At 40.0% G+C, this 12,876-nt stretch overlaps 2 protein-coding genes across 3 annotated transcripts in view; one reads left to right on the top strand and one right to left on the bottom strand.

Moving 5' to 3' along the window:
• LOC119492980 (actin, non-muscle 6.2-like) overlaps window positions 1–12,876 on the bottom strand; it is an 840,607-nt gene that overhangs the window by 424,270 nt on the left and 403,461 nt on the right. The window lies entirely within an intron of this gene.
• Window positions 620–12,876, top strand: part of snx2 (sorting nexin 2) — a 32,681-nt gene continuing 20,424 nt past the window's right edge. Inside the window, exons 1-4 of one of the 2 annotated variants that reach the window (XM_037777892.1) lie at window positions 620–1,046; window positions 9,618–9,717; window positions 10,309–10,469; window positions 12,793–12,859. In XM_037777892.1, coding sequence (XP_037633820.1) covers window positions 951–1,046; window positions 9,618–9,717; window positions 10,309–10,469; window positions 12,793–12,859 — 424 coding nt within the window. In that variant the 5' untranslated portion in view covers window positions 620–950. The remainder of the gene's footprint in view (window positions 1,047–9,617; window positions 9,718–10,308; window positions 10,470–12,792; window positions 12,860–12,876) is intronic. The other variant, XM_037777893.1, reaches the window with a different exon arrangement.

Below are 12,876 nucleotides of genomic sequence, written 5' to 3'. Positions count from 1 at the left end.
GTTATCGTCTCCCTCGTCTCCGACCGAAACTCCGGCGTCTCCCCCGTTCCCTCCGGCCGCGGTCTGGAGGCTGAGGCAGGAAAAGCCAACACTAGGATCATCACTGATTCATGGAGAGACCTTGGTCTGGTCAGCTAACATTACTGCCAAGCAGCTGAAATATAGAGTGATATTGTGCTTTTAGCTGACGTGTGTCTCCTCACTGTGTTGAGCGATGCTCCTTCATGTCTATGTAGAGCGAGCACAAGCGCCAGCAACAGGACGCTGACTTTAGTTGACTTAACGGACACAGGTGAAGCTGTTAACAAGACATTTCTGAAAGTTACAAATAGTCCCTTTAATTATTCTTTTAATTTTTTTATTTGGTGTTTGACCTATTTATTTATTGAATGTAATTTTATTAAATTATTGAATTAATTAAATCAACTCAATTATTATTCTGTATTCTGTAAAGATGGCAAAATGTTGTGGTCTGAAAGGTTGAAGAAAGGCAGAAAACAATTCTGAAAATGTCCAAAAAATGTCTGAAAAAAAAGTCCAAAAAGGCGAAAGAAAGTCTGGAAAAGTCAATAAAATGTCTAAAAAAGTTTTTTTTTTAACGTTTTTATCTATTCTTTGTTATACTGCTTATTTGCACCAACAAAACCAAAGCAAATTCCTAGTGTACACCTCTTACACCTGGCAATAAACACGATTCTGATTTTGAACTTGAATGTGAAGTTCCCCTCAGGTCAGACTAGAGGTGCGAGGAAACAGCGTCAGAGTGAGACCTCCTGTCTGTTTCCGCTCCTCTCTGCTCCCATCAGGTCTGCTGTGAGTCACATGACAGAGAGCTGGAGAACCTCCTGACTCTCTCCTCCTCTTCCTCCTCCTCCTCCTCCTCCTCCTCTCCGTCACTCCTCTGTTTCCTCTCTGTCTGTTAGCTTTAGCCTGCAGGAGCAGCGGACACCATGGCGACCACAGCGGACTCTCCAGCGGAGCAGTCCGACTTCCAGGAGCTGCAGGACGGGGAGGACCTGTTCATGGAGCCGGCCGTCTCTCTGGAGGTGAGCAGGAGGAGCAGGGGGAGCAGGAGGAGGATGAGGAGGTGATGAAGGCAGGCCGATGAGGAGCTGAGGCAGTGCAGGGCGTGATGCATCCATCTGACAACAGAGGAGAAGTGATCAGGCAGGCTGGGAGGCTGCAGAGCCTTAAATCAGCTGTTTTCTGAATGAAGTCTGGTGTGTTTTATTCTGTCATCATGCAGACAGTGAAAGGCAGCAGGAGGAACCAGCAGTGGCCTTCACACACACAGTTACTGTTACAGCAGCTGAGGAGGGTCAGATCTGCGCGCAGAAAAACGCAGGATAGGTGTGTTTGCTTGCAGGTCAGGTGACTGTCACACAGGTGCAGGTGATGCGTTCAGGGCGGGCTGGAAAAACAGGAAAGAGTGCAGTTCAGCAGATTGAAGTTTCTTCTTTGTTGTGTTTTTGTATAGCATATTTAATTAAAGCACTGGTTGTGTTTTTGTATAGCATATTTAATTAATTAAAGACACTAGTTGTGTTTTTGAAGTGTAATTGATCTTAAATCTTATTTTCAGGGTGGAAGCTGCAGAAGTTAAAAGTTAAAACACTCAAAACAACAAAAGGTGACCAAATATCAACAGCAGCTTTTGGTAAAAAGCAATATTTAGTTATTTACTAATAAAACAACTAAAAGTTCTCAATGCAGAAAAATGTATAATAATTTAATTATTCTTTTAATTTTTTATTTGGTGTTGAACCTATTTATTTGTTGAATTAAATTATTGAATTCATTTATTTAAAAAAATAATTAAATTAAGTAAATTATTATTCTGTAAATTATTTTAAAACTAATGTAAACATGGCCAGATTGTGTGGTCTGAAAAATGTCTGAAAAAGGTTGAAGAAAGGCAGAAAAAAGTCCCAAAGGAAAAAAAGTCTTAAAAATGTCCAAAAAGGTGGAAAACAGGCAGAAAAATTTGATCAAAATACAAGATAGTGTATGAAATTGAACACGACAGGCTTCACAAAGGTAGTTTTTGTTTGCAGGGTTGTTGTACTGGGTTGGATTTAGATTAATATTGTGGTTATATAATACTCTGGTTGGGGAGAGAATTGGGGGGTATTTTTAATTGGGTGATGAAAACTGTTTGTTTTATTGACTTTATTTTGAGAATAGTTTGAGAACCACTTGTACTCTAAAAACTAAAGCTGTTTAATTTATGAAATGATCACAGTGAAACACATTTTATTTTGCTGCTGTGTTCCAGACGTTTGTTTCAGAACACGGACAGAAAACCTCAGGGATGAGGAAGAAAACTTTATTGGTCAATCATGTTGTCACAAGTTACCAATAATTCTCACTATATTTCCACACAGTGCAGAGAACAAACTTACAGGAGATGCAAACATACAGCTGAACAAATAGAAACTTAAACATGCAGCTGAACAACAAACAGTATAAACGTCACACTGTTACTATGTGCATGTGATGCAAGAGTGCACGGCAGAGTAAATGTCTCATTATTAATATATGCAGATGACAACTGGTATATTTTGTTCCGTAAATTACTGATAGGAGGTACTGTGTGTGCCGACAAGCTCCATAATCCAGATGTTTAGGTGGAATTAAAGGAGCGATACCGAGTCTTTTAGTTTGACTGTCATTTTTTTTAACTTTGGTTAAATATTGGATTCATTTAAAATTTAAAAAACTGCACAAGCTGGAAATAATTTAGCTCTCACTTTGACTTTTATGTGGAAATAAATCACTCATACGTCTGTACGTCCGTCCTATTCCTGTGAACGTGATATCTCAGGAAAGTCTCCAGCTAATTTTTTTAAATTTGGCACAAACGTCGTCTTTGGACTGAAGAATGAGCTGATTAGATTCTGGTGGTGGAAGGTCGCCGTGACCTCACGTCCGTCTCGTTCTCGTGATATCTCAGGAACGCTTTGAGCTCATTTCTACAAATTTGGCAACAAACGTCGTCTTTGGACTGAAGGATGACCGGAGTTGAATTAGAGTTGGTCAAAGGTCACTGTGACCTCACAAAACTCAGACATAACTCAATACGGTCTGAAGTCGTTTGCACAGTTTCTTCTTTAAATCACAGCTCTGAACTTGGCTGTCACAGGAAGTGTTGTTGGTTTAGATCTTTAACATGTTTCTCAACCTTTTTACGTTTTAATGACCCCTGAGTTTGTTCACATGATGTCACAAACACCCATCTGATAAGATTGTGGTTGTCACTCTTCTGACTTTATTTCTCACGTTGGGCTCATTTTTATAGTGAATTAAATGGTAGAAATAAACTATTCACCATTTTTCTGGGACCCCCTGGAACTCCCTGAAGGACCCCCTGGAGGTCCCCGGACTCCTGGTTGAAGACCACTAGTTTAGAGACAAACAAACTATTATTAATGTCTTCCAGCAGCATTAGAGCCAGATGTTTATGTCCCGCCCTAGAAGAGTAATGGAACGTTTTGTGCAGGATGCATCATTTCCATCGTAACGCTTCCCATTCATTGAAGCGGTGCAATGCATTCTGGTAGTGTGGCGGCGCGAGTCGAGAGACGGACCGTCACGTCGCCCGCTCCTCAATTGCATAAAGTTGAGGTCTAAGCTACTTTATGCAAATCAGGGTTTCTGGAAACTCCCGAAAAACTTAAAAAACTAACCGTTGTCGATCTGAAATAAAGACCGCTGCGTGGATTATCTCTCACATTAAATGTTTTCAGAAACACATTTCGTGAACTATTTTACGAGAAAAATAAGTTTCTAAACGAGTCGCCATGTTGGTTCCGGTTTGAAAGCGTTCCTCCAATCAGGTTTCTCGTGGCGGCCCGTCAAGTGTCCCCTCGCGTGCAAAAACGACCCCTGAGGACACGAACCATAACCCCTGTTATTAGGAATTAGCAGGTACAGAAAAATGAATGAATGAATGAATGGATGAATGAGTGAATGGATGTACTGTTCGGTTGAGAACAAGTTCACCAAGTTTACAAGAGGAAATATGTTGGCACCTAAAACCAGAACTAAACACACGGCTGATCCGACTAGTGGTGGACAGGAAGGAGTGTTTGGGGGTGAACTGACCCTTTAAGAGAGGAAGAGGAGTGAGACCTCTGTCTGTGAATAATATCTCAGATTAAAACAGTTTCTTCTTCTTCAGCTGTGTCATAACTTCAGTTTAGAGAAACACACACACACACACACACACACACACACACACACACAGAGAGAGGGCTGTTATTCTGTTTTAGTTGAGTCAGCACTCTGGATTTCATTCCTGGTGATGATTCTCTTCCTTGAGTGTCACAACATCCTAAGTGTGTGTGTGTGTGTGTGTGTGTGTGTGTGTGTGTGTGTGTGTGTGTTTCACGAGCAATAAAGGATATGAAGGATGTTAAACAGTGAGGACTCTTAAAGGTGGACCGGGGTTAAGTGGAGTGTTTAATAACCTTTAACTCCTCCTGTTTCCTCCTGTAGTGTCTGCAGGAGTCTCTTCTTCTTCTTCTTCTTCTTCACTCAGTGACCAGTTTATTAGGTACACCTCCTAGCTGTCGTGGATGTGGCCTCAGGCTTACACACTAACATGCTTTCCTTTTAAAACAAAAGTGATTCAACTTGTCGTGTCAGTTTGTGCTGCTGTTGATTATTTATTGTTTTATACTGCGAGGTGTTTCCATTATTTAGTCCACCATAACTGATCTAAATGAGTGACTTTGTGATTTTAATGGTCACCAGGTCGCCCCCCCCCCCTCCGACTACAGTTGTGGTGTTTTCTTGGAGTCAGCATCATTCAGCTCTGACATGAGTTTCCTCTGTCGTGTCCTCGTGTAGTTTCCTCTGTCGTGTCCTCGTCTTCCCTTTCACACAGATTTCCTGCTCAGCCTGTAGCCGTGCTAGCAGCTAACAGATATCTAACAGTGTTTTATACATTATTGTTTCCTTATTTCATCTTCTTCTGTTTGTTTTAATTCGTTGCTGTTAGAAGTTGTTAATCGTGGATTCCTCAGCTGGACTCTGGTCTGAGCGGTCGGTTCAGCTGCTGGTTAGATGTCTCTGGTCTGAGCGGTCGGTTCAGCTGCTGGTTAGATGTCTCTGGTCTGAGCGGTCGGTTCAGCTGCTGGTTAGATGTCTCTGGTCTGAGCGGTCGGTTCAGCTGCTGGTTAGATGTCTCTGGTCTGAGCGGTCGGTTCAGCTGCTGGTTAGATGTCTCTGGTCTGAGCGGTCGGTTCAGCTGCTGGTTAGATGTCTCTGGTCTGAGCGGTCGGTTCAGCTGCTGGTTAGATGTCTCTGGTCTGAGCGGTCGGTTCAGCTGCTGGTTAGACGTCTTTGGTTGTTGCAGCTTTTCCAGTTTAATAAGATGTGATTCAGACTCTCATCTGTTGAATCCAGATCAGATTTAAAGCTTCACAGTTTTCCAGCTTCATGTGTTCATGTTGGTTTCTAGAGTGTGTTTCCTCTGACCTCTCTGTGTGTGTTTGCTGAGTAAGGAGGGAGGAAGCTCCTCTTTATCATCACTCATTTCCTCTCCTCCTTTCTATCCGCTCAGCTAAAATCTCTCCGTCTTCCTCTTCTCTTCCTCTTCGTCTCCAGCTGTGCCGGGTCTCTGGGTTTGTTCAGGTGTGTTTCTGAAGCAGCAGGTGAAGCTTTTAGCTGACCAGAGAAACTTCCTCCAGCTGCTGCTGCCGGCTCATTAAACCCCAGAAACAGATGTGGTCGTATGTTTCAGATCACGTAGCTGCCACCAATTATATTATTATAAATTATTACTTCAATTTCTAATTTATTAACTGAATTATTATTATTTTTTTTTCACTTTTAACCGAAACTGGACTCAACAACTAGCCTTCAATTACAGAGTGAAGCTGCAGAAACAAACTGGACTAATATACAACATGTAATAGGGTTGCCCCGTCTTGTTTCCGAGCACCAGAGTCCCTTTAGAAAACATCTCATTTTACCAGGGCTACCACCTCTGAGTCTACTAGTTGACCGATGACTTGTTTTGGTCGTAGTCCATTAAGATTTCTTTAGTTGATTAGTTGATTTTGATGTTTGTTTTCATGCTGAATGACTTCTTTCCAAGAAACGTCTGAGCACATCTCTGGTAGAAACCAGATTTAAAGTGATGCTTTTGTGTGATTCTTTGTGGAGAAAACTGGAGTTTTACAAATCTATGGATTCATTTCTTTGGTCGAGGACAGCGCTAATCACAAATAAAAGATTATTTGGGAGAAAATGTAAATGTTTGTTTGCTTCCAGAATCCTTGTTTAGGTTTCCAGGTGTTTTCAGTACATCTGCTGTAACGAGCTTCAGTGACTCATCTCACATGTTTACAGTCAGTTTATTAGAGCGTTCATTGAAGTTGTGACTCGTAACAAACGTTCATAAAACTTTACGGCTCATAAAACGGTAGTTCTGGTGTGTGTTATAAAGTTGCGACACACGCTGAACATGTGATTCACTAACGGTCGACTGCTTCATGCAGATGTGCAACAGAAACGCAGAAACGTCTTGTTTGATTTCTAGTTGTTCTGCAGTGTTTGTGTTTGGAGCCTTGCTGAAGGGCACGTCAGCAGAAGTAGTTGCAGGAGATTGAATGTTGTATTTCAACATTTCCAGCCGTGTAGTCAAAAAGGTAGCGCTGCATTAAAACACGTAAGGAGCTGCACTGTGGATCCAAGAAGTCCAGTTTGAGGAGTTGATCCAGGAGTTTGAGGGTTCATCAGATTGTTTTATCTCCGTCTTCGTGATTGTCACGTAAACAGTAGAAAACCAAAGTGACCGACCAGGAATGTGAGCTTTCATATTATTTGATCGGCTGATGCAGAGCGTTGTATTGTCCAATAAAGTTGCATGGTGGTGTTGCAGTAAAAGTTGAACCTCGACCTGGTTGTGCAGCAGACACACTGGTCTCATTAAAATGAATGAGGAAAAGAACTGATGCTGGATTTCTGAGGCCGTTACCAACATCAATATTTGAGAGTTACAATAATAATAATAACAATAATATATCTGCTAAAAACAACATAAATCATAACATAAACAAACATTTTTGTTTAAAACTAGGGCTGTCAAAGTTAACGTGATAACGCGTTAACGCAAATGCATTTTAACGCCACTAATTTCTTTAACGCATTAACTCAACTTGTGATTTTTAGGTTGTAGCGGCTCAGTTTTAAAGCTAGAGTGAAGATACTTGTATCATCTGAAACTAGAAAACCTGATGAATCCATCAGTACCAACCATGTACCACCACGTATTCAACCATTCTTCATCGTTTGTAGGTTCCCGCTCTTTCCAGTGTCTAAGTACGACCCTCTTGACGGTGGTAATGGCGACTTTTAGCTTGGCGACATTAAGCTTTTGGCTCGTCTGTCTGTGCAAGACGTCCATTCATGCAAACATGATATCTCAGGAGCGCCTGGTGATGAACTGATTAGATTTTGGTGGTCAAAGGTCACCGTGACCTCACAAAACATGTTTTTGGCCATAACTCAAGAATTCCACCACTAAAAACATGTGATCAGTAAATTTCATGGAAATCTGGCCAGTAGTCTCTGAACAGCTGATCAGGGACCTGCACCTTCAATCACACAGACACAATCCTTCAGAAAAATGTCTGACAAAAAGGCCGAAACATGTTGGAAAAAAGGCCGAAGACAGGAAGAAGAAAAGTCCAACATATGTCCAAAAAAAGTCTGAAAAATGCAGAATAAAATTATTAAAATAGGCAGAAAAAAGTTTTAAATTTTTTTTCAAAAAAGTACGAAATATGTCAAAAAAATGCCGAAAATGTCTGAAAAAAGGCCGAAAACAATTCTGTAATATGTCTAAAAAAAGCCAGAAAAATTTCCAAAAAAGGACAAAATATGGATGAAAACAAAAGACCTAAAACTTTTCGAAATATGTCAGAAAAAAGTTTTAAAAAAAGCAGAAAAATATCTGTAAAATGTTGAAAAAAGTCCAAAGAAAGGAAGAAGAAAAGTCCAACATATTTCCAAAACAGGTCTGAAAAAACTCAGAAAAAAATGACAGAAAAATGTCCAAAAAAGTCTAAAAAAGATGCAGGATAAAATTCGGAAAATAGGCAGAAAAAAAGTTTAAAAAAAAAAAAGTTTAAAAAAAAGGCTGAAAATGCAGAAAACTGTCTGAAGAATGTCCAAGAAAAAAAATATTAAAAAAGTCTGAAAAATGTCTGAAAAGATTTTTTTTTTTTTTTAATAAAGTAAACAAAAAAGGATACAATTCCCAAAATAAGCTGATAAAAGTTCAACAAAAGGCCGAAAAAAAATCATAAATTTGTCTAAAAAGAGCCAGGAAAACGTTTGAAAAAAGGCAGAAAAGAAAGATGAAATATGTCCAAAAGAATAAAGACATAAGAAAAGTTCTTCTAACTGGTTTCATTTTGCTGCTGAAACAGTATTTTTATGTTTTATTATCTGGAATAGTTGTTGTGCTAACTCAGTATAACTGATTACTCTGAACTCCCTCTGATGCCGGTAACGTAGCGTTAGTCACTCATTACTGATCTGAGGTCTGTTTCCCTGGAAGGAGAAGAAGCGGCAGCGGCGGTGACTTGCTGTGATGTCACATGACGGGCTGCTGCTGATGGATCAGTTTTACCTTCAGTGTTGGTGGAGCAGCTGGTAGACAGGAAGCTCTGTGGTTCAGCAGGAAGGATGACACACGCTGATTCTTCTTCTTCTTCTTCTTCTGTGGAATATGTCGAGTCTGCACAGCTACAGGACAGATGTGGCCGCTGCTGTTTGCTGTGACGGTGAAATAATTCAGTTACTGTAGAACTCCCAGGAAGCCTGATGACAACGTGTGTGTTCAGCTGCTGTTGAATGTTAAAGTCTGTGGCTGGACATTTTTCTCAAGTACTGAACTTAAGCACAACTTTGACATGTATTTACTTGAGTATTTACATTTTATGCTACTTTATACTTTTACTCCACTACATTTACATCAGCGGGAAATATTGTACTTTCCACTCCGCTACATGTAACTGACACTACATTTAAAAAAATAAGAACTTCTACTTTTAATACTTTAACTACATTTTGGTGATAATACTTCTGTACTTTTACTTAAGTTACATTTTGAAACTTTTATTTGTAATGCAGTATTTTTAGACCACTTTTACTTTAGTAAAGAATCTAAGTACTTCCATATAGTAGCCTATAGAAGCAAAGAGATAAAACTCAGGGTTTTTTTGCTGCCATTTTGGACTGAAAACTCTTCTTATATTTATATTATTTTATTGTTGGACACAGGACATTTCACTAGAATATGACAATAGAATAGAAATAACTTTGTTTTACTTTTGTACGGCACTTTGCGTTGTTGCTTTCAGTCCAAAATGGCCGCTGGGCGCTGACGTTGCAATGGAACGAACAGTTGACTTTCACTTCCTAGCAGTGATATACGTTCTTTGGTGCTTCTTCCATCACTGGCCGTTGCCATGTTGAGAGCTGTTTGGAGGCAATAGAAATGCTCCCAATCTGACTTTTAGCACCTTTATGTAAATCCTTTTAAAGTAATTATTCTACTAATAATCCATGATACTGAATATCCCTTCTGTTTGTGTGTGCAGTCAGAACCAGCCAGTCTACCTGCTGAAGACATCAGCACCAACTCTAATGGACCCAAACAGGACTCACTGTTCGATGACGACCCAGAGGACCTGTTCGCAGGTACACTCACACATATTGTGTACATTTTTTTTTTTTTGCGCCTTATTGATGATCTTTGTTGTTTATATTTGTTTTCTTTTATACTTTATTCTGCAACTGTTGCACAATAATTTCCCTCTGGATAAATAAAGTTCTGTCTTATCTTATTTTATCTTCACTTATCTCTATTGTACTACTAGAATACTACCACATATGATTTAAAAGTAGTATAAAGCCTTTAGTGTCTCCAGAGGGAGAGGTAGTCTGATAAATGTCCTCAGTGATGTCACATGACTCGGCATCGTTTAAAGACTACAAGTTAGAAAATATAAGAATCTGGAGGTGTGGAGTTAGAGAGGAGTGAGACCTCTGAACTGTCAGCGGTCGAGTTGCATCGTGGGTAATGTAGGCACCAGGCTCGGACCAGGGAGATGAATGTGTGGAATGTAAAAACGACGATATCTCCGGTTCTGTTGCATCGATTTTGATTATTATTATTTGTAGATAAACACGGTCATGATGTAAAGATATTAACTAATATGAAAACAAGTATTGTGATCATCTTCATCACCCTCTCTGTCTCTCTGTGTGTCCCGTCCCGTCCCGTCCTAGAGGCCACAGAGGAGGTTTCGTTGGACAGTCCAGAGAGAGACGTCCTGCTGTCTGACGGCCCGTCGCCCGCCATCACCCCCATCACCCCTCCCACCTCCGTCATCACCCCTCGCATCGGCCTCACCCACGACGACATGTTCACACACTCCTCCTTCGACGAGGTGACGCCACACACACACACACACACACACACACACACACACACCACACACACACAGAGTTATCACTATGATGTTTCCCCTTTATCTCGGACGAGCCCCCAAACTGTTACGACCCTACTTAAGGCTAGGGGATGGGTCACGTTTCTGTGCGCTGATGAGCGTGCCACGAGCCAGAGGTAGTGACACTGTGGGAGCATCAGTATCACTATAATATAATACTGTAATAATTATATTATATATTTTATTATATAAATATTTATCTTATATTATATAATAATATATACCCTACAGTTTATCACTATAATATGATCCCATTATTATGCTGCTTTTACTGAGCGGTGCTGTGAAGTGTTGGTTATTTTAGTGTTGGTTATTCTCCATATACAGGCAGTGAACTTTTTCTATTTTTTCATTAAAAACTCTCAAAACAACGACATTTTCTCAGCGAGAATGGAAAATCAAAAGACAGACAATTCCCATGAATCACTTGTGGTGGCTCAGGAGGGACAGCGGTTATATTCACACCTGAAGTTTACATTTTTTAGGTCTAAAAAAAGTAGAATTTTTGTTTTGTAAACTTTTTTAGGGCTGCAACTAACAATTATTTTTATTGTTGATTAATCGATTTGTTTTTTTGGTCTATAAAATGGTGAAAAATGTCAGCGTTTCCCAGACCCAAGATGACGTCCTCAAATGTCTCAAAGATATTCAGTTTACTGTCGTAGAGGAGGAATGAAACCAGAAAATATTCACATTTAAGAAGCTTTTCTTAAAAAATGACTCAAACCGATTAATAGATTATCAAAATAGTTGGCTATTAAATTCATAGTTGACAACTAGAGCTGTCAAAGTTAACTCGATAATAACGCGTTAACACCAATTCATTTTAACGCCACTAATTTCTTTAACACAACTTTTGATTTTTAGGTTGTAGCGGCTCAGGTTTAAAGCTAGAGTGAAGATATCATATGAAACTAGAAAACCTGATGAATCCATCGGTACCAACCATGTCGTACTAGCATGTAGTGAAGGAGGTTAAATAACGCTCCAAACTTGCACTAAATTTTGGCGAGGAAAAACTGTCATGGACATTTTCAAAGGGGTCCCTTGACCTCTGACCTCCAGATATGTGAATGAAAATGTGTTGTTAATTGATTTCCAATAATAACTATATACATACATTTGCATAAAGCAGCATATTTGTCCACTCCCATGTTGATTAGAGTGTTAAATACTTGACTAATCTCCCTTTAAGGTACATTTTGAACATAGGGTGACCAGGTGTCCCACTTTACGAGGGACTGCACAGCATTTCTATCCCTTGTCCCACGTCCCACATATTGAGACGATGTCCCACATTTTCATTGCCTCTAGTCTTCAAAAGTCAAACCGCTGCAGGACAGACGCTTTTTTTAATCGGACTTTTATCCAATGGCTGTGAAGAAAGCAGGGAAGGCTGTCATCACGGGGCTGTGCGGAAAATGTGTGATTAATTTGCGATTAAATATTTTAATTGATTGACAGCCGTAGTAGAAACCTAAAATACAAGTATGAACCTGAGAATGAGAATGGTACGTCCCCTTTAAAGTTCAAAAGTTGGGTTTATTTTTGCCAAAAAAGGTTCAACAAAACAAATAACAACAACTGAATTAACGGAGTTACAGGGCTCCTAAAGGAGGACAACAAAACAAGATGTTAACACAACTAACAGAACTAACAGGATGAGGCCTGAGGGAAACAGACATACTGGTTGATCAACCCAATAAACACACACTGGGGAGGGTCTCTATATAAAGCCCAGTCCCACCCTCAGCTCCATTCATCATCATGTCAGACCAGGAGGGAGAGATCAGCAGCCAGGTAACTCAAAGAGAAATGAATGAATATAACTATCATTTAGATCAACTAGCAATATGACAAACCAGTGTAAACACTCTTCATCTAGAAAACAGTGTGTTATCAAAGAAAGAAACCTTAAAGGGGAACTTTGGTAATTTTTCAACCTGACTAATAGCGACAACAATTTCTGAAAGTGGTCCAGTATTGAGGGAAAACGCTGCAGACTGGCGAATAAGTAGAATATGGAGCTATTGGGGCAAGCTGGCAGCGTCATTTACGTCCACTAAAAGTTCTTGTTTTTGCCATGAGAGGCTCTGATTGTTATTATAAGTGTCTGACAACATTATGGAAAGAGTCTCGCTCAAGAAGTCTCGTGGGAACATGAGAAAACAGGGCTGAAAAATATCAAAGTTACTCTTTAAACCTTCAGTTTTGAAGCTATAGCGACTCTTTACTCAAGTGTTTTTATTCCTGTTTTGTGCAGATTGAAGAGGAGGAGGGCGGCGATTCATTCGACATGCACATATCGGTGTCTGACCCGGAGAAAGTTGGTGAGTATACACACTGA

The sequence above is a fragment of the Sebastes umbrosus genome, chromosome 8 (genome assembly GCF_015220745.1).
Source record: "Sebastes umbrosus isolate fSebUmb1 chromosome 8, fSebUmb1.pri, whole genome shotgun sequence".
NCBI lineage: Eukaryota > Metazoa > Chordata > Actinopteri > Perciformes > Sebastidae > Sebastes > Sebastes umbrosus.
This window is presented reverse-complemented; position numbering and strand designations above follow the sequence as displayed.